This window comes from Diceros bicornis, chromosome 19, assembly GCF_020826845.1.
Source record: "Diceros bicornis minor isolate mBicDic1 chromosome 19, mDicBic1.mat.cur, whole genome shotgun sequence".
Taxonomy (NCBI): domain Eukaryota; kingdom Metazoa; phylum Chordata; class Mammalia; order Perissodactyla; family Rhinocerotidae; genus Diceros; species Diceros bicornis.
The window spans coordinates 37,182,177-37,205,278 of record NC_080758.1 but is presented as its reverse complement, the minus strand read 5'-3'; the positions used below and the strand labels follow the sequence as shown (position 1 = coordinate 37,205,278).

The following is a 23,102-nucleotide window of genomic DNA, read 5'->3' as shown; positions in this document are numbered from 1 at the left end:
AAGTGTGCTCTGCAGACCAGCGGCAGCAGCCTCACCTGAGAGCTTGTTAGACATTTAGAATTGCATGCCTCACGCCAGACCTGCTGAATTAGAGTCTGCATGTTAACAAGATGCCCGGGTCAGTTGTGTGCATGGTAGACCTTAGGATGCATTGCATTGGGACACTGGTTTTCAACCTTGGCTACACATTGGCATCACCTGGGAAAGGTTTAAAACTGCTGCTACCTGAGCTCCACCTCAGAGATGCTTATTTATTTGTTCTTGGGTGCAATATGGGCATAAGGATTTTTGAAAGCTCCTTGAGGCACTGCTTCTCTTTAGTCTCTCTCCAATGTGCTAAAGATGTTGGCAACTTTTTATTAGGTTTTCCCTCCGTGCAATGGGCTAGTATTTTCTTAATGAGTAAACACAACCTTCAGAAGACCCTAATTGATAAACTTGCTCCAGTGTTTTGAGTCAGATGTAGGATTAGGGATTTATAAATTGCTGAGGATTACTTAAATACGTCTTTATAAAGGAGGAATGTTAAATACTAGAACTGGTAATTGAGAGGAATTTTTTAAAAACCTACTTTGTTCCCAGAAAGGATTGGCACTAATATACAATTAAATCCCACATAATAAAAGTTTAGCAAATTATAAACAATAAAAGATTAAGGACCCAGAAAAATATAAATCATAGAAGAGAAAAAAGACAATGAAAGAGAATACAAACATGCAAACCTCACACATGCACATAATCAATAGTTAAGCTATAAATTTGATTTTTTTCAAGCCTTTTGGCTGTCCAGTTGAAATGGTTACAAAATTTTTATCAATAGAAAAGGGTAGTGGGGAAAAGTCTTTCCTACGGGAACGTGAATCTTTCTCACTCAAATTTGTAAATAAACTTCTCAATAGGTCTTTCTCTTGGGATGCTGAGTAACATAGTGAGTCGTGTCTTCAAGAACATTCCCAGGGCAAAAGCAGGACTGGATTTCATCTGTTTCTGATAGGGTCTTTTTGTTAAATTTGTGGTGATAGTATGAAACACAATTGATGGAATACAATTTTGGAAAAAGGAAAGATAATATTGAGTCTCTTATGGTGTGTGTGTGCATATGTTGTGTGTCCCAGCTTGATCTAACATAGAACTTAGGGAAGAGGAGTTGTAACATTGCCCTTTCTTTAAATTTGGCAAAGTAGCTGTCATCCTGCTTAGAGAGAGAAGTGGATTGTCTCTCTGTGCTGCTGCAAGGGCTCTTGCTGTTCTGTTAACATCTTTGAGTGAGTGAACAAGATTATCCAGTAAACTCTTTTCAGACTCCTGCATTCCAGCCATAAACTTGCCCTCAGGGATGTTTGAACACCGTCATAATAGGATAAATATGCTCCAGCATTAAGTCACAGGACGCATTCTAGGAACATAATACCCCAGAGCTGCCCTTTATGTTATGAATCAATCATTTTCCCCTTTCTGTTGTAGAGCACTGTTTCTTTTTTCATAAAACAAAGAAATGACCCTACTAATCTGGCGTTTAAGGACTAAGGAATATTTTTTCTTTGATAATATATATCTATATCTCTAGATATATATATACATCTAAAGATACAAATGATATACCTAAATATATATGTGTGTGTGTGTGTGTGTATATATATATATATATATTTATCACAGAGAGAATTGACTGATTTTCAAAATCTTTATTGAATTGAAATTGTTTGAGTTGTGTAAAGAGGACCTCAGGCAAATGGTCTACCAGTGCTGACCAGGCTTTGATGTCTGTATAAATTACCCGGAGTTTTGTTAAAATGCAAGTTCTGATTCGGCAGTTCTGGATGGGGCTGAGTGTCTGCAGGCCTAACTGATGCGCTGGTCGGGGACCACTCTGAGTAGCAGGGGAGGTCTAACAGCAGTGCCATTCCCGAACTTGGCTGCATAATGGACTCACTCGGGGAGAACTTTAGAAATTACTGACACCTGGAACCACCACCAGAGACGTAATTGGTCTGGGGAGAGGCCTTGGCTTCAGGAATGTTCATAAGCTCCCCAGGTGACTTCAGTGCGCAGCTGTGGCTTAGAGCCAGTGCAGTTGAAGCTGCGAGATGAAACAGAGCTCTCATTGCCTTAGCCTTCCCTAAGGCTTTCCTTAGAAAACCTCTAAGTGCAATCTTAAACCTTTCACTGAGTTTCAAAGTGATAAAATCTGTTAAATGTGAACAATCTTACATCTTGGATGGATGGGTAGATAGATATCCTTGGGGAAAAATGAGTCTCGTTTTGCAAAAGAAAAGAGAAACCACATGATTTTATTCTGTACATAGCTTATATAAAGCAAAGAAATGTTGAGGAGTTAGAACTTCTGCGTGCAGAAGGAAAGCCCCACTGACTTGCAGGTTTCTCTGGGTGAGTCCAGTTAGTGGCTAGAGAGGCATCGGGCTCCACTAGTGGCAAGGGTGAAGAAATTAAAGATGAAAGGAGCCTCCTAACTCTTAATAGCATCATTTCTTTGGCATTTGCTTAGTTATTAGCATATTCAATGTGCAGTCCCGTGTCTTTGATTGGGTTTGCCTCCCCTCTGACTCAGTCACCCACCCAGAGCCAAACCCCACGACACGTGTTCTTCTCCCTCCATTAGACCTCCAGTCTTCTGACCCTGCTGTATTATCCTTACCTATCAGCCCCTCCTTTGTTAATCACCTTCCATCTTAAACTCCATGGTTCATCCACATTCTCCCCTCATCCATACCTACCTGCCGTCATCCATCCATGGCCCCCACCTGGCAAACACTCATTCTGAGATATATCCAGTGTCCCACCTTTGCAGAAGCTTCCCTCAGGGTGCCACATATTTGCTGGAAAAGAGAAGCAACCATTGGTTTTGGTGCCACTCCAATGTATTTTAATAAAAGAAAAATTTACATATAATGAAAGACAAATCATAAATGTACAGCTTGCTGAATTTTTAGATATGTATATATTCATGTGACCATGACCCAGATCAAGATATAGAACATTTTCATCACCCAGAAAGTTCCCTTGGGCCTCTTCGAAATGAACAGCCTTGCCCTGGAGGTAATCCTTCTTCTGTCATCAATCAGTAAAGAGAAATGGATGACTAATAACCAGGAATATTTGGTAAATCTGACCTTGATATTTAATGGGCTTTGAAGTTTCATATTTCTGAAACATTTGGAAGATTTGGAGCCCAGCCTTTCTCCACTCTTTTTTCCTACAGGGGCATAATTTTTTCTTGGCATCTAAGCCCAGTCCATTTTTGAAATATTAAGTGCGTAATTACAGTACCAATTTTATAATTTAAAATGTTACTTAACTGCCTAGCAGTTTTACTTCTAGATTAACAAGTTTCTTAACATTTATTATGCCTCGAAGAGATCATTTTCATGTTTGTTAAGATTGCTTAAAATGTCAGACTGGAAAAAAATAACAGAAATTTAAGTTTCAGACGCTCAAAGGTAAGATTTTGTTGACCAAATTTAAAATAAATATGCCTTGTGCTTCTTTCTATAGTCTATAAGAGAAAGCAAATGATTTTGCCATTTAGCATTGCATGTTAGCAATATTTCCAGAATCATTTAATCGGTTGTTTTTACAGGGGCAGGGTGGGAATTGATGTGTAGACTACACATTTTGTTAGTTATTAAATTTTTAAATGTCAGAATCTTGAGGAAATGCAATGTAACAAGATGTTCCTTTTGTTACGGTGACAGGATTTTGAAGTTGCTGGAAAGGCTAATTATTCCAAAGTGCAGTCAACTTGGTTTTTTCCCCAATTCCCATCATTCTGAGTTTTAAATATCCTTTCTTTAAAAAATTTTGTTTCTGGAAATATTTTATATTACCTCACATGGTGTATGCTTACGTTCCTTCCATTGTATCACAGAGTGAGGGAGCTTGTCCTCGCATGTTTTTACTGTCCTTTCCATGCCCTCAGAGGTTAAAGTTGAGAGAGCTGTCAGAGTGTGTTGTGATTTTCGTATATATTGAGAGGCGGTATTTGTAATACATAAGAGTGGGCCTTGCTTTCAAGCCCTCCACCTACCAGCTGAGTGACATTGGGCAGGTTACTTGGCCTCTCTGAGCCTCATTTCCCTCCTTTGTACAAAGGGGTAATAATGCCATCTAAGATTTTTGTTATGAGGATTAAATATGCAAAAAACACTTATTGTCTTGGCACACAGTGAGTGTTTAGGTCAAGGTTAGTGACGAGGAGTTCATTTAAACCAGTTCGTGGAATGATGGCAGTCATTTTATTCATCTCACAAATTATTTACAGCTCAGGTCCTCTGTAGGGGTGGAGGCATGCTCAGTCTTATTTATGCCATCACATCTCCGTTGTCTAAAGTTGAGCTCACCATTCAGTAAAAACTCAACCAACTTGCTTCTCTGATTGCTGTTGCTTGAAAACTCCTTTGAGAACAGGATGTAGTTTCTTGTTCTAGTCGATTGACTTGGCTCACAAACTGAACTGCTTCAGGAGTGGGGAGACCTCTTGTCTCGTTCTGCCACAGAACCACAGGTTGTAGAGGAGCTGGGTGGCCCATTGGTGCTGAGTGACCCCATCCCCCTGAAACAGCACACCCAACTTACTGGGGGGCTTTCTTCGTTTTTGGCACAGCCCATGAATCAAACACTAGAACAGTTTTCTCCAAAAAATGGGACTGGTACAGCTGGTGACACTCTAGATCAAGAGTCAGAAAACTTTTTCTGTAAAGGGCCTGATAGAAAATATTTTATGCTTTGTGGGCCACCTGGTCTCTGTCACAGCCAATTGTGGTACAAAAGCAGCCATACACTCTACATGAACAAATGGGTGTGGCTGTGTTCCAATAAAACGTTATTTACAAAAACAGGTTGGATTTGACTCACAGGCCATAGTTTGCCATGACATAATTAGCACCCCCACTCTAGATCAATGCTGTCCAATAGAAATATAATGCAAACTGCATACTTCATTTTACATTTCCTAGTAACCACATTTAAAAAGTTCTTGATATATTAAAACGTCTCAACTGTTAAGGACTTTTAAAAGATAGAATAAAAAAAAATCTTAGAGTAAAAAGGGACAGATGCCTTACCTTACAAATTACCTAAATTTGCTGAAGCAACCTGATATCTAATGGCTTAATTAAGTTTTTAAGTGACTATAGGAAACTGCATAATTACCAAAATGCCCTCCCCCTTTTTTTAAAGAGTCACCCTGAGCTAACATCTGTTGCCAATCTTCCTCTGTTTTTTTTTTCTCCCCAAAGCCCCAGTACATAGTTGTATATTCTAGTTGTAGGTCCTTCTAGTTCTTCTATGTGAGCCTCTACCACAGCCTGGCTAGTGACAGACAAGTGGTGTGGTTCCGTGCCCAGGAACCGAACCCAGGCTGCTGAAGCAGAGTGCACCGAACTTTAACCACTAGGCCATCAGGGTTGGCTTTAAAATGCCCATTTTTGACACATTTTTTATAGTCTATATAAATAGAACCAAAATTCTAACCATGAGGCTATGCCAATTTCAAATAATTTCAGCCATTAAAAAAACCAACTCAAAGATAAGCCTTGGCCATGGCCCTGTTTATACTCCATGCTGACTCATCCTTTGTGGGCAAAAGCAGATGTAGGGTGGCTTCATAATTAGCACAATTCAAGAGAAGCCTGCCACACCAGGACTCATCTCTAATGAGTTTCCACTCATATAAATGCCCCTTTCTCTAGCCATATCAAAGGTTACCATTCCCTACCCAGGCACACAAGCCTTTCGCCCTTCTGGCTGTCTGCTTCACCTGCCCTAGTATAAATGGTCCCAGATCCTAGCTTTTATGCCTCTTTTCCTCTGCATCTCCCTGTTCTGACCAGGGTGGGGGAAAAGGGCACCTAGATGAAATGGGGCTGGCTGATCTGGGATGGCCTCATCAGTGATGGCTCATCTCTGATCCTCTAGCTGTCCAGCTCAAGCTTGTTCATCTGGGAGAGGCAGGGGACAGAGAGGGCAGCAGCTGGCAAGGCAACTTGCAGCCCAGACTAAGAATTGGTATAATGTCACTTCCGCCACCCGCTTTTTCTAAGCAGTCGTATGGCCATACCAGATTCAAGGGTAGGGACATAGACTCCACCACCTCCCAATGCGAAGAACTACAAAGTCACATTGCATAGGGAGGGGGATAATTGCGCCCATTTCGCCAAGAATGTATCAAAGAGATTAGTATCAAACTACGGGATTGGCCCCTGTGTGATACACTCTAATAAATGCACTGTCTTTCACTCCCCTGCATGAGTTTATATCTCATCCTGACATACTGAAAAACAAAACATTTGTTCATACATGGCCACTCTCTTATTGATACCCTAACATCAAGCTGAGATAAGCACTTCTATTCGCAGCTCTCAGTGCTCTGTCTCAGGTGCTCAATGTCATTTCATCTACAAGGACATTCTCAGTGCATGTCTGGTTCATAACTCAAATTGCTTCCCTTGGTATCCCCGGGTCTAGTATGGCTGGCCTGGGCTCCATGGCCAATGCCGGTTATAGGGAATTAGCTTGGGCACACTTGATAGGAATACCAAGATAAAGTCTGTCCTTGCTCACTCTCGTTTATTCCTGGTCTGCTTTCTAATTCTGGACTCACTATAATCAATATCATTATAATATATTAATTAAGGTATTTCCACCTGCTATAACATATTAACTCTTATATCTCAGTAAATAAGCTCAACAAAATAGGAGTTTATTTCTCTCTCACTCAGTATCCAGTGTGGATTTTCCTGACCAGAGTGTGGCATTCCACATGGTCATTCAGCAATACTAGATTTCATCGTGTGGCTCTGGCATCCCCTAGCAACTAAGAGTATCCTGCTAGATCTTCTCCATCCAGCTGGCAGACAGGAGAATAAAGAGAAGAAAAGGCATTTCTTTGTCACTTTGGCCTAGGAGGGACACACATCACATCCTGCTCATGTTCCACGGGTGAGAATTGGTCCCATGGTCCATCTAGATGCAAAGGGTCCTGGGAAATGTGGTCCCTGGCTGGCAACAGCTTTGTAGCAATCAGTTTACATTCTGTGAGGGGAGCACATATCTTTGGTGGCCCAGCATATCTGCCACATTGATCAAGAAAACTGGTATCCATGCCCATTGGTTCGTGAGAAGGCCCTGTCTGACTTCATTTTTTATTTTTTTATTGTGAAATATATCATATGTCTAAAAAAAGGTGTATTGGACACCTCTTGTGTCCCATCTCATGTCTTTTAGGCCAACATTTTTAACTTCCTCCATTGCTAAGGCAACCGGCTGCTGCCCTAAGTTGCACCACTGATTTCTGCTTTCAGACATGGCTGTTTCTTTACTGCCACCTTGTGGGATACGTGTGGACGTCCCCTCAGCCATTCTGACACAGGAGATGGGAGCAGGTCGATGAATACTTCCATCTTCATTCCCTTGAGTGATCAATTCTGAGACTCAGAGTCTTCACAGCTCCTCAGAAGAACTGAGCCCTATCTGTCCACAGATAACTGGCTTGATAACGTACCCTTGAATTGGCTTCCCCCTTCCCTGTTATGTCCTGCTCACTGTTCCTTGACCTCACTTTCCAAAATAAACCACCCACATGCAAGCCTTTGTCTCAGCTCTGCTTTTGAGGAACCCAGGCTAAGACATGAATATAGCACATGGAAAATTTAAAGAATAATATTAAATTCTTATTTCTACTACCCAAGTTAAGAAATAGATTGTGGAATCTTGTTTCATTCATCTCAGAGTACTCCCTGCACCTAGAAACAATTTTTTGTTGGACTAAATGAATAAATTAATAAACAGAGATACTTCTGTTGACCTCATTGCTACCTAGACGCTGAATCAGAAAACAGCAAGCAAATAATAGTTAAATTCCCAATTACAGTACTCATAGTCTCAAACGGCCTTTAAACTCAAACATAAAACACCACTGACTGTTAACGCTGGTCAAACTGACTTCGGTTGACTTCAGCCCATCTGCCTCACATTCCAAGCAGCGAGAACCAGGGCTCTCAACTGTTCACATTTGCTCTGCCAAGTTACAGTAAATAGAAAGTCACCTTCAAGGGTTATCCTTGTATGGAACTGGTCACTAAATTTGTTGGATTCGCTATGCTTCAAGAGAATGGGAAACAATAGAACATTTCCCAATTAACTTAATGAGGAAATCTTCATTTCTACAAAATTCACAAAACCTTACTTAAATACATTCTACTTTCTTGTAATTTGTGCAGAACATTATATTTTTAGTTAGTAAAGGAATTGGCTCATTTGGATTCCATATGATTAAGATTATGACATAATTTACTTCAAAGGTCTTAATGGTTAGAAACCTTCACCACCACCTTCACTTTGAGATATCCTGCCCTAATTCTCACATTTTCCGGAACCTAATTCTCACAATATCCGGAAATATGTGATTCTTAACTACTCACCCAATTAACCCCACCCCCTGTGGTTACAGAAAAAAGATATATGTAGAAAACTGAAAGAAAATAGATATGAGGTCTTTTGATGTTAGAAAATCCAACCAAGAATTAGCATTTCTTCCCATAAGGATCTAAGTGTATCAGGTCTGTTGTGATTATGTACTCAGCTGTTTCCAGCCACATTCCTTAATAAAAATAAGGGAACTGGTTCTCTACAAACAGGGTAAGAATTTAGAGAAATTGTTTAAAAGTAGATACTTCCTAGGAAAGTCCTGGTTTATTCTTGAGTCATGAGAATATTTAGCTTATTGACCTTCTAAGAAGTGTCTACCCAGGAGAACAAAATGAAACACATTCTCAAGGAGGATATAAGACGTTGTTTTTGAAAAAGAAATGCGAGGTCTTATTAAGGCAAAGCTGTTAATTACACAGTTCATTATTGTCAAGGTTAATACAGTCCGTGAGAGCAGAGGCACTTTTTCATCTCTTCCCGGGAACAGGGGGAGACAGCTGTTCTAACGGACAGATCCATTATAGCTTATCACCGGCCCACAGCCTGGGGAAGGAGCACCATGAAATATGGCTGCTGTCACCGGGAGCCGGAGCAGACGCTGGGCTGGTCCACGCACCATGGAAAGACAATGAGAACCATGGCGTCGGACTCAAGTAGATTGGGTTGCACTGATTTTTAATGCCTGGCTGTTTCTCGGCATGAAATTCACCGACACTCTTGGAGTTATTGTATTATTGATCTCTATAAGACTGCACAATCTTGCTTTTAATAAACATCGGATACTGACAGTAATAAATAGTGGATCTTATATTTTGAAGCCTGGTTAAACCATGCTGTAAAATTCTGCATGTTTGGAGTTCATTATTATTGCTTTGCCATTTATGATTCCTTAAAGTGAAACTCGTGTCAGGGAAACAAATATTACCTCGGTTCTAGTGTAACTGTTCTTCCTGATTAAAAAAGGTTATTATACCCTTTTTTAATTTTTTTGAGCAGGTTAACAATTTATTTTTAATAAACATTTCCATTTTGCAAGCCCCTGCTTGATAACACTGATTTAATAGTTTTCATTGAAAGAGAGGAAAGCATATGCTTTCTTTAAGAGTGATACATTTACACAATCAGTAAACATTTTCAGATGCTAAAAAGGAGATCCAAGAAAAGATCATGCCTTAGGTAGACTGTGCTTTAGTGTCCTGGGGCTTTTCTTTTGCTTTTGATTTTTTTTTACTACAGACAAAATTTTCTTCTTTTCAGATGTCTGCAACTACACCTTTGCTTCCATAGTTCTCACATTTTATTCATCAATAACTCTAAGGCTTATAGCTTCATAGTAAGATCATGATGCTACAGAAGCAGGTGTACCAAAATGGTGAAATCTGTTTATAAGTCTTTGTTTTGGTTAAATATAAGAAATATTTCATCTTCATAGGGAATGGGGAAATACTGAACATTGTAGCTCCCAACAGCCAACCATAACATCAAATAATTTTAACACAATATGTATATATATATTTAACACTATATATAGATATGTATAGATATAAAACAATATATGTAGTAACACTATTCTATATATAGTTAATAAAATAGATATATTATGTATTTAATACTATATATATAAAATCCTGAATCCTATTGTACTGAAAGTTATCTCAATCTAATGTTTTTTATTATAGAAGAGGCTTGATTGTAGAAAATTACACTAACCCCATTGAGTACATGGCGTGAACAGCAGACCAGCAGCCTCATTGCCTGGGAGCTCGTTTGTGATCCAGAATCTCACGCTCCTCCTCAGACCTATTGAGTCAGAATCTCCCTTTAACAGGATCCTCAGGTGATTTGGGTGCACATAAAAGTTTTGAGAAGCACCAGTGTAAAATATAAATCACCCTTGATCTCCCCACCCAGAGATGACCACTGTCAGTATTTTACTGTATTTCTATAACCTTTTCTTTTCCATACGTATCTTTCAGTTTAAATGTTGAAGGTCTAATTTTGGTCATTTTTGTTACTTAGACATTACATTTTTAACAAAGATACCAATAGAGTGCTGATTATGATTTGAAAGTATTTTTGTTTTTTAGACCTAATAAGGAGTATCTTGTGTATATAACAATTGTAATTAATTTGAGATAGATCTTCTGTTTAAACTCAAGAAATTTGTGTTTTGTATCTAAAGTTACTAGTAGTAGTTTTTTTTTTTTTTTTTTAAGATTTTATTTATTTATTTTTTCTCCCCAAAGCCCCAGCAGATAGTTGTATGTCATAGCTGCACATCCTTCCAGCTGCTGCATGTGGGACTCGGCCTCAGGATGGACGGAGAAGTGGTGCCTCGGTGCGCGCCCGGGATCCGAACCCGGGCCACCAGCATCGGAGCGCGTGCACTTAACCACCAAGCCACGGGGCCGGCCACTAGTAGTAGTTTTTAAAAGCCTACTGCATCAGGGCCGGCCCCGTGGCTTAGCGGTTGGGTGCACGCGCTCCGCTGCTAGCGGCCCGGGTTCGGATCCCGGGCGCGCACCGACGCACCGCTTCTCCGGCCATGCTGAGGCCGTGTCCCACATGCAGCAACTGGAAGGATGTGCAGCTATGACATACAACTATCTACTGGGGCTTTGGGGGGAAAATAAATTAATTAATTAATTAAAAATCGTTAAAAAAAAAAAAAAGTCTACTGCATCAATTATCCTTTTTCTTCCATCGTATAAAGCTGAGGTTTATTTCTTCTGTCTGTTGTTTGCAGCTTCCTTTTTTTCCTAAATTATTAACCTAATGTAGTAAATTTTACCCATAAAATAAATACCATTTATTGGTACTTACTGTATGCCAAGGATCACGCCAACTGTTTACACATATTATTTCATTAAATCATCACATTAACCGTATGAGGCAAGAATTTACTCTTGCCATTTTATGGATTAAGAAACCGAGGCTTAAAAAGGTTAAGTAGGAGCTGGCCTGGTGGCATAGTGGTTGAGTTTGTGTGCTCTGCTTCGGCAGCCCAGGCTTCGCAGGTTCGGATCCTGGCACGGACCAGCACATTGCTCATCAAGCTATGCTGTGGCAGCATCCCACATACAAAAAATAGAGGAAGATTGGCACAGATGTTAGCTCAGGGCCAATCTTCCTCACCAAAAAAAAAAAAAAAAGTTAAGTAACTTGCCTAATATCTCACAGCTGATGATAAGTGCTGGGAGCCTAAGATTCAAAACAAGGATAATAAATACTACATTGTTTTTTAAAAATGTTTCTCATTCAATGGATAGTCTTTATTTTTTCTTCTAAGTAGCATTTAGCTCATAGCAATATTAATATTTCTCATTCCACATTAACAAATATACACAACTCTATTTATTGAGTTTACTGCTATAATTTTGCACGTAAACTGAGCGTACTTCTCTGGACATGCAATGACAAGTGCACAGAAAAAACAGACTCCCCAGTTCTGAGGCCACAAGTTAATTTGTATGCTGAGACAGCAACCATCTAATCTCCCACAGAAATCTGAATGAACACACTTGGGCAACAAAAATATTTGTGAAAGAGTTGTTTATGATCAGTTTTTAATTTTCCAAATGTAAGATATTCATAGAGCAGTTATTGAGAGAAAAAGCTCTCCCAAACAGACCTTCATTATGTTATCACTTAGTCATTTAAAAAATATTTACAGACAGTATGGATATAGACATATAGATATTATAGATATCTATTATAGCTGTCTATAGATGTTATTGGATGGATGAGTGGGTGGGTGGGTGGGTGGATGGATGGATGGATAGATTGATAGATAGATGCCTCTTTTTAGTATCTAAATTTCTTTCTCTAAATATTCTCCAGAAACAAAGTGAGTTAGTTTCTGCCCATTTGACTCATTAATGAAATTGGAAAGGTTCTAGTGGGGAAAATAGGAAGATTTAAAGGACCCTGCAATTTCAAAAGAAATATTCAATAATGCTCTGATCTCAAAGGAATAACACAGGGAAGGGTTTTTTTTTTCCCCTTCTAAACACCTATGTCCTGGTAGTGAAGTTCTAAGACTCATAGTCCAGCCCCCGTCATAGCCACTTGTTAATTTGCTGAAGATGAACTAACAGGTTTTCTGGATATAAATTCCAAAGGAGAAGTTATTGAGATGCCAATTTAATATGAACAGGGAAACTTTTCTTCTGTAATCACAGTTACCCTCATAGCCCCAGAGATGTGTCATCTTAACACATTCTGATCATCTCTGTGCCTCAATCATTCAGTAAGTGATGAGCTGGTAATTACCTCTTTTTTTCCTCTATCCAGTTATATCTGTTGTTTCCTCCTGGACCTAGCACATAATTCTCCTCTTCCTGAAAACTTTCCAAGATTTTTAGTTTGTTCTTCTCTGATCTCTACTGTATAATCTTCATGTTTTAACTTGCCTTCATTGATGGGATGTATTTAAATATTCGTAATTCATTTCATATTTTTACCTTTGTGTCTACCTGAAGGCAGTGTGTTCATTGAGGGCATTAGTATGTTTTAAAATTGCTTTGTAATCTCTTCCCTCATCAGCCTCTACAGTTCCTGGGTGGGGGATGAGGGGTATCATTAAGTGCCAAGTGATTATTCTTTTTACAAATTGGAAAACAGATAATGAAAGAAGAATGAAACTAAATCCCATAGCAAGTGTGGCTAAAATTGAGACCGGAACCTAGAATTATCCATATTCTGTAAATTCAACAGCTCATTGCTAGGGGGTGGAATATGCAATAGAAATATGCACTTAATGACCCATTTCTGGTGGACTGTGATGTCACACACCAAGCCTTTGCATTGTCAACTGCTGCTATTTTGTTTAGCACCAAAGATTCTGAAGAATACCTTGGAAAGCGACCCAGACTGGGAGAAAGAGGAGTGGCTTTGAATCCCAGGTCTGTTACATACCAGTTTGCAAAGCCAACTCTGAGTTTCAGTTTTTACTCAGTAAAGTGAGGAGGTGACCTAGATGATCTCTAGATTCCTTCTGACATTAAGATACTGGAAATGATTCTGTGGTCCCAGAGGGGAATATTTCATGTATTCAGAGATGAGAAGGGTGGAGGCAATCAGGAAAGATGAATTGAAATATAGTTTAAGGGCCGGCCCCGTGGCTTAGCAGTTAAGTGCGCGCGCTCCGCTACTGGGGGCCCGGGTTCGGATCCCAGGCGCGCACCGACGCACCGCTTCTCCGGCCATGCTGAGGCCGCGTTCCACATACAGCAACTAGAAGGATGTGCAACTATGACATACAACTATCTACTGGGGCTTTAGGGCAAAAAAAAAAGGAGGAAGATTGGCAATAGATGTTAGCTCAGAGCCGGTCTTCCTCAGCAAAAAGAGGAGGATTAGCCTGGATGTTAGCTCAGGGCTGATCTTCCTCTCACACACACACACACACACACACACACACACACGATAAATAAATAAATAATAAGAAATATTGTTTAAGATGAGTAGAATTTAGAGAAATGATGTTTTTTCTAGGATATAGACCCAAAGATAGAATTGAATACGAAAAATTCTAGCATAATTAACTATTATTTGACAATAATTTGTCAATTTGTCAAATCGTCAATTTGCCAAGTTCAGAGAAAGCCTGAATAATATTTTTGCTAAAGGATTATCCACGTAGGTCCAATAATTCAGAAGGTACTTGAAGACCTTGGCATACCTTACAGTCATTATTCATGTGGCCTATCAGACTGCACAGATGCCCGGAATTAAAAATACCAGAAATCTATTTTTTGGGAGACCATGAATTCCTGCTAACATTTTCTTTGAGTAATCTGCCTATTGTTCATAAAGAGAGAGTAGGAATGTATAAGAGTGTAATTTCTATCCAGAATGCTGGATAAAAAGACTTTTAGTTGATACTAAACAACTGTGATATAAACAAATACTATTTTCTTAAAAATTTGTGCAAAATATTGTTGAAGAGGAGAGGAGGCCAGTAGTTTAAATCCACAGAATGTAACAGACATCTGTCTGAGGGTTTGAATTGCACCCTGAGCAAATAGGAAGAGAAGTGGTAAGATATACCTGAAATGCAATAGGAAGCTGCTCAAATAGACATGAAATGTTTGAGGATGAGTTGTTAACATTCATATTTAATGCATTACAAGATGTCCATTTCATCCTTCCTCTTCCTGGGCTGCTCAACCTTCCCTGTTCACAGGTATTGTTTCTCCCAAGTTCATTGGTGGGGTGGGCATAGATGCTGTTGCTCTGAGAAAAGGTCCCAGTATATATATGAGACCTTTGTTCCAACAGAACATCACCTATTTTGGCAATCGATCAATCAATTCATATCCCACACACACACACAAATAATCACAACATTCCATATAATGGAACACTATTCAGTGATAAAAATGAATCAGCGCACACAAAAAAATAGGCTATTAATTCACAGAACAACCTGGATTAACCTAAATGCATGATGTTAAGTGAAAGCAACCAGACCAAAAGGCTTCAGACTGTATGATTCCATTCATATGATATTCTGGAAAAGGCAAAACTATAAGGATGGAAAACAGATTAGTGGTACCAAGGGTTTGGGGAGGGGTGTCTGACTAGGGGAAGCTCAGGAGATTTGTGGGGGGAGGGTGGGACTAATCTATATGGCACTGTAATGGTAAATACATGATGCTTTGCATTTGTCAATACCTATAGAACCTTCAAGCACAAAGAATGAACTCTAATGTATGCAATTTTTTTATAAAGTCAACCAGGAGATCAGAGGATCCCAGGATGGAATGTGGACTGTGACAAAAGAATCTAATTATTACACATGTACGACATAACCTCATTGAAGGGAATGGGAAAAAATACACTAACCTAAGTAACTTTGGAAAACAGTGGTTTGAATGGAAACTGTAAGACTAAAGTCAAAAAGAACTGTACATGAACACTGTACTCTAGTTGGCAAAGTTGTTTCCCACAGTGATGTGGGTTAATAATTTTGAAACTGCTACACAAGTATACTGGGACTGAATAAGTAAATGAATGGCAGATGGTGGGATCCAGGTTTTTCACGGTTAGAGGAGGGGTTACAGATAACTAAGTACAGGGAAAGCTAGAATGAACCATATGGTACTAGATTAGATTCCAAGACATCAGTATAAATTCATGTTTAGCTTAATATAGGTACAGATAGATGTAACTATAGATGTGTGCGTATTCATGGGGAGTATTCATACACGTATTTCCTAGCTCTTTTTGCTGAGAAGGCCTGGAAGCAATGACACTCCAGTAGCAATGGGCACACTCAGCACCCAGATATTAGTTTCTAATATCATTATCCAATAAAAGGAACCAGGGCTCCTTGGGGAAATGGCTGATGCTATGGCAAGGGCAGGCAAAATACAGGATGGGCCTGGAGCATCTTGTAGTGCCAGAAAGTAATGAGGTGCTCAAAAAATAAAAGGATGTCAAAAAATAAAAAAAAAGCTTGTCAATGGGACACAGCAGACAATCTGAAAGAACTCTCCATAACCAAAGCTGGAACAATTTGTATTTTGTTCAATTACATAACAAATGACATAGTACTGCATTATAACCCAAATTATAAAACAAATATCCATGATTATTCCATCTATACTGATTCAAATAAATGATTGAATAAATAAATAAATGGGGAAAATAGGCAAGTCTCCTGTGCAGAAGAATTCCAAACACTTTACATAGATGCCCCCCTCAGGGAGGTAGAGCTTGACTCCCTACCGCTTGAGTATGGGCTACACTTAGTGACTTCTTTCCAAAGAGTGCAGTATGGAAAGGGGGGATATAAGGTTACAGTGTGGAAACCTGGGAAACACTACCTGGCCAGGTGATCAAGGTCAACATCATCCGTGATAAGCCATGTTGATGGTGCGTACCCTGGATATGAAGTGATGAAATTACTCTGGTCTTCCTCCCCAAAACCCATAACCCCAGTTTAACCATGAAAAAAGCATCAGACAAACCCAACTGAGGGTCATTCTGCACAATCCCTGACTAGTACTTTTTAAAGAACTGTCAAAGTTATCAAAAGCAAGGAAAGTCTAAGAAGCTGTCATAGACAGAGGAGCCTAAGGAGACATGACAAATAAATGTAATGAGGTGTCCTGGATGCGACCCTGGAACACCAGGAAAAACCCAATGAAATCTGCATCAACTGTGGAGTTCAGTTAATAGTTATGCAGGATGTTGACAATGGGGAAATGGGGTGAGGGATATATGAGAACTCTATTCTCTGCAACTTCTCTGTTAATCTAAGACTATTCCAAACTTAAAAGTTTCTTTAAAAGAAAAGGTTATTGACCAAAAGCATTAGCCCAGGACTGATTGGGGGGAAAAAACAAAAACCTCGTTTTTCACCAAGGATAGTTTGAGAAGCACTGATCTATAGAAACATATGCTCCAGGGCGACTTGCACTTTTTCTTCCAGTTTGAAATCTATTGTACTGACTGAGATGGTTTTGAACTCCTTGCTATTTGCTCAAAGGTATTTTTCTCTTAAAATCCTGGAAGTCTGAAATCATAACACTTTGTTCTTTGATCCACCCCCATCATATTTTGCTGCAAACCTTGTCTCTTGTCAAGGTGCAGCTGACTGGCTTTGTAAGTAGTTTGTGATTTCTTTCTGTTCCCGGTATTCTGGTGTTATTTAGGTTCATTAAAGGGAGCATTTGGGCTTGACAGTTTGTCACCAAGATTCAGGTAAAACCACCTCATTACCAAGCCATCCAAAATTCAGCGATGATAGGACACAGTGTGGCCATAGCAAGCATTACAATTATATACTTAATAAGAACATCACATTTGCTCACAAATTAAATCCCACAAGTAATCTTCATGCTGTTCGCTATTTACAGTTCAGAAAGTGTCTTCCTGTTCTATAAAATCTGACAACTTAATTATTATGTGTGTTCCATAAAATAGAAAAAAATGTGCACCCATTTCTGGGTATGTTCATACTCAAGTGACAATGCATTTTGGTTTTGCAAATCATCCGAGTAATGAATGTTAAAAAATAATAAATATGCCTTTTATAACCAAACAGTTATAGACTGTTAAAATTATAATCATCAGCTTATTGTTAGATAGTTAGGGTTTATTGTTTACATGGACCAGGGGAGGGGATTTCCCATAAACTGGTAAATAAGACAATATTAGCCTATAGTCTTCTAAATGGCTTTTTGATGTTTAATTTATCTCTCTCGAGATACATAAGGAAAAATTTGCAATTTGAGATTATTGTTTACTATTTGATTTATTTCACCCCTGAAATCAATCAACAATTTTTTCTTTATGATTTTTTATGAAATGTTTCTGGGGTCTGTTTTCCTCTGAGGTTTAAATTGGATGGAGTGGGTGTGGGATTCCTCCATCAATTTGAAAGCATGAAATCTTTTCTTTAAACAGTATTCCCTTTGTTATTCCCAGACAATCGTTAGAGGAAACAAACCCTGCAAGGAAACCTCCATCAACGGCCTGCTGGAGGATTTCGACAACATCTCCGTGACGCGCTCCAACTCCCTAAGGAAAGAAAGCCCGCCCACCCCGGACCAGGGAGCCTCCAGCCACAGTCAGGGCCATCGGGAAGAAAACGGCTTCATCACCTTCTCCCAGTATTCCAGCGAATCCGATACCACTGCTGACTACCCCACCGAAAAGTACAGAGAAAAGAGTTTCTATGGAGACGATCTGGATCCGTTTTACAAAGGCAGCCATGCGGCCAAGCAAAATGGGCACGTAATGAAAATGAGACACGGGGAGGCCTACTATCCTGAGATAAAGCCTTTGAAATCCGATATTGCCAGATTTCCTGTCGATTATCACGCACATTTGGACTCGCTGAGCAAACCGAGTGAATACAGTGACCTCAAGTGGGAGTACCAGAGAGCCTCCAGCAGCTCCCCGCTAGATTATCCATTCCAATTCGCGCCTTCTAGAACTACAGGGACCGGCGGGTGCTCCAAGGAGAGTCTGGCGTACAGCGAAAGTGAATGGGGACCCAGCCTGGATGACTACGACAGGAGGCCGAAGTCATCCTACCTGAAGCAGACGAGCCCTCAGCCCGCCATGCGGCAAAGGTCCAGGTCAGGCTCGGGGCTCCAGGAACCGATGGTGCCCTTCGGAGCAAGTGCGTTTAAAACCCACCCCCAAGGACACTCGTACAGCTCCTACACCTACCCTCGCTTGTCCGAGCCCACAATGTGCATTCCAAAGGTAACGTTCACTGCCTCCTCCCCTCGAGTGTGCGGGAGGGAACCTCCTCAAAGGTGTTGCTGGCCCGACCTTCTCACAGTCAGATTCTAAAGTGCTAGTTTGCCTTTTAAGTGAGAATCCATATGGAAATCCTACCTGATTTCTATCCACCAGCCCCAAGGACAGAGAATTCACGACAAGGTTCTTTTGGGATCTCCTATAAGGTTTCTGCTTAAAAGGCAAAAAAAAAAAAAAAAAATTTATTCGAAAAATATTCTGATATAGTACTAGTGATAAATATTATGTGCTCATATTCTACTAAGTTCTCTGTTAAGGAGTATACGATTGTAGACCATTAGATGGAGGAATACAGTGGTTCCTGCGTTCTGGCAAAGTTTACAAGGATCTTCTGAAAAGGAAAAAAAAAATCAGGATGATGTGGTAAGTTTTGAGTAAAGTTAATTTAATTCAACTCAAGGGATGGTCCTTCATTTTGAAAGTATGTTCTTTCTACTATTTTTTGTGTTGAAATGTTTTTTTGTATGAAATTTTGGGATGACAGAAAAGTTGGTTGCTTTTTCGGTGTGCTTCTTATTTTGTTTTGTTTTAATTCCTCTCTTGGTATTTTTTTTTTTTTTTTAATGTTAGCTGCTACAAATTTGCTTTGAAATTTGACTGGTCCATGATATCCCAAAGTTTGGGAACCACTGTTGGAGAAGTTACTGAACTCTGGAAGGCAAGTCTGCCTGCATTTATCTGTTTTATTGATTATAGATAGTGTTTTCCTTTACTTATAATTTCCATAAACCCAACCCAAGATGTTGAAGAGAAGTCTTTTAGGGACATGCTGGGAGTGACTTAAGCCATACTTTGCAAAAAACAAAAGAGCTGTCACTTTAGTTCCCAGTAGATAAAATTAAAAATAAATCTTGAGGAAATAAAGGCCTGAAATATATACCTGCAGTTAAAATTTAAATATTGAGAATGTTTTCCATCTCACTGTGTTATTTATTTGAACTCCCGTGGTCAGGGTATCATGACTGCCTTTACTTTCTACATTCTTGCCAGGGCAGTTGTTGGAAAGAAGTCTAATTAACCAACAACAAAAGCCATATGAAGCCATACACGTGTATCATGATGCATAAGATAGTTTATTCGATTTCCTGTGTATATCACTCAGCTGAGAGAACTCCTTCAGAGTTCTAGAGTGAACTAAGCGAATTAACTACATTCCTTAGCTGAATCTAGTTACGTTCTTGGGTTTTTGAACATCAGTGGTCACTTTATCTAGGAGTAAAAAATGTGATTTTTTTCAGTTTTATTGAGGTATAATTGACAAAATTGTAAGATGTTTAAAGTGTACAACATGATGATTTGATATATGTATACATTGTGAAAGGATTCCCCTCATCGAGTTAAGACATCCATCACCTCACATATTTACCTTTTTTTTTTTGGTGAGAACATTTAAGTTCAACTCGCTTAGCAAATTTCAATTATACAATGCAGTGTTATCAGCTGTAGTCTCCATGTTTTACGTTAGATCCTTATTCATATTCTAACTGAAAGTTTGTACCCTTCTACCAACTTCTCCCTTTTTCCCTCTCCCCCTAGTCCCTGGCAACCACTTTTCTACTTTCTGTTTCTATGAGTTTGTGTTGTTTGTTTTTTTTATTTTTTAAGAGTCTGCATATAAGGGATACCTTACAGTATTTGTCTTGCTCTGTCTGGCTTATTTCATTTAGCATAATGCCTGCAGGTTCTTCCAGTTTGCTGCAAATGACAGGGTTTCCTTCTCTTTTAAGGGTGAATAATAGTCCATCACATATATATTTTCTTGATCCACATTTTCTTGATCCATTCATCCATTGATGGACACATAAGTTGTTTCCATAGTTTGGCTATTGTTAATAATGATACAATGAGCATGGGAGTACAGACATCTCTTCGAGATAATGGTTTCATTTCCTTTGGATATATACCCCAGAAGTGGGATTGCTGGATCATATGGTAGTTCTGTTTTTAATTTTTTGAGGAATCTCCATACTGCTTTCCATAGTGGCTGCACCAATTTACATTCCTACCAACAGTGTATAGGGTTCCCTTTTCTCCACATCCTCAACAACCTTTATCTCTTGTCTTTTTGATGATAGCCATCCTAACAGGTGTGAGATGATATCTCACTGTAGTTTTGATTTGCATTTCCCTGATAATTAGTGATGTTGAGCACCTTTTCGTGTACCTGTTGGCCATTTGTAAGTCATCTTTGGAAGAACATCTATTCAGGTCCTTTGCCCATTTTTTAATTGGGTTATTTGTTTTTTTGCTATTGATTTTTATGTGTTCCTTGTATATTTTGGATATTAACCCTTTTATCAGATATGTGGTTGGCAAATATTTTCTCCCATTCCATAGGTTGCCTTTTCATTTTGTTGATGGTTTCCTTTGCTGTGCAGAAGCTTTTTAGTTTGATGTAGTCCCACTTGTTTATTTTTGCTTTTGTTGGCTTTTGGTGTCAAATTCAAATAATCATTGCCAAGACTGATGTCAAGGAGCTTACCCCCTCGTGTTTTCTCCTAGGAATTTTACAGTTTCAGGTCTTACATTCAAGTGTTTAATGCATTTTGAGTTACTTTTTGTGTACAGTGTAAGAGAGGGATCCAGGCTACACGTGGCTGTCCAGTTTTCCCAAAACCATTTTTTGAAGAGACTATCCTTTCCCCATTGTGTATTCTTGGCTCCTTTGTCAAAATTAAGTGACCATATATGTGTGGGTTTATTTCTGATCTCTCTATTCTGTTCCATTGATCTGTGTTTTGTTCTGATCTCTCTATTCTGTTCCATTGATCTGTGTTTCCATTTGATCTCTGTTCCATTGATCTATCTGTTTTTATGCCCATACCATATGGTTTTGATTACTATAGCTTTGTAGTGTGCTTTGAAATCAGGAAGTGTGATGCCTCCAGCTTTGTTCTTCTTTCTCAGGATTTCTTTGTCTATTCAGAGTTGAATATGATTTTTTTTTTTTGTGGCATATTTGAACACTTGTGCTCAGAAGCTGTGTTAGGTCTTGATCAGAGAGAAAGTTTTGTCCAGAGGCAGTAACCTTTCAGCCTTGGAGCCGTATTGTCCCACCCAATAGTCAATTCCAACATCTGAAAAATCAAGATGTTTCACTTAGGAGCCTCAACTTCTGGGTTTCAGTCTTCTCTTGAAAAAAATGGGATGATGTCATAGGCCTGGGCCCACATTTTCACATAGCATTGGAAACAGAATTGGCTGGAGGCAAAGGCTGCCCCATTAGAAGAGACAAGCCCTGCCCAACCCATTTCATGCATTTTTCAGATTAGCCTAATCCCTAGAGGAATTTGAGATTTAATATAACCACCAACAACCCCTGCCCACTCATTTCACAGAAGGAAAAACTGAGGTCCATAAAGTCACATGACACACTTAAGCTTTCATAGTTAGTTGATTGCAAAACAAGGGCAAGGATCTAGGTCTCCTGTTTCTCCTAGTCCGGTGCTTTTCCCATTATATGGGCATATGTTATTTCAGGAGTTCAACTGCATTTGCCAGTAAAACCCATGAGAGATCTCAGTGACCACCAGAACTTTGGGCTAAGTAGAGGAATAGGAAGAGGAGGGAGGGGGGAGGGGATAATTTGCTTCATTCCTTGCCGAATCCCTCTTCCTACAGACTTCTGAATAGAAGGCAAAACAGGCCTGCCCTGAAATCTGGTTTTGTCAAACTCAGAAAGAATGCAGAAACTATTGTGGCTCAGAAAGAAATATAGGACAGAAATTGTTGTGGCTCAGGAAAAAAAAAAAATGTATTCACCCATAGGAACTTCTACCAAGAGTTCTTTAGTCCTTATAACCAGGACTTCAAAGGAACAGGCTGCTGATCCATATTTCACGGGAGACCTGTGAGGAATTCGTGAGCAGGTTTTGTGGGAGGGTAGGAAGTGGGAGGCGTGTTAGTAATTAAAATGTTTACTTGATTAAAAATATAACATCTCTCTAAAAAGACTTAGGTGCCTGTGTCTTTAGAACTGTACTCTTAAAAATCTACCAATCAGATTTGCATTTCCTGCTGAGGGAAGAAATAACGATCGTGACTCAGATAATTTGGCTTTGCCTCATGGAACATCCTAGAGGCTGCTGGGTAATGTTCACATCTCTAATAATAAGAGAAAGCACATAACTTGTGTAGGTCTCCAGATAGAGCAAAGATGAAGACGTGTGCCTGCACGTGTGTGTGTGTATTTGATGACAGTTTTACATTTTGTCCTAAAGAAAAAGAAGTACTAATGTTAACCCACAAAAAAAAACCCTCCGATGTTATGTATCTACCTAATATTCCTGTTGGCATGACAGGAATCAAGAATGTTATGAAATCTGTAGATATTGGCATCCATCTCTCTACTTTTAAATGTTTTTTGCTGGGGCTAA

At 39.3% G+C, this 23,102-nt stretch overlaps 1 protein-coding gene across 1 annotated transcript in view; it reads left to right on the top strand.

Moving 5' to 3' along the window:
* Positions 1 to 23,102, top strand: part of PAK5 (p21 (RAC1) activated kinase 5) — a 301,284-nt gene that overhangs the window by 238,565 nt on the left and 39,617 nt on the right. Inside the window, exon 4 of the mRNA XM_058563203.1 lies at positions 17,884 to 18,669. Coding sequence (XP_058419186.1) covers positions 17,884 to 18,669 — 786 coding nt within the window. The remainder of the gene's footprint in view (positions 1 to 17,883; positions 18,670 to 23,102) is intronic.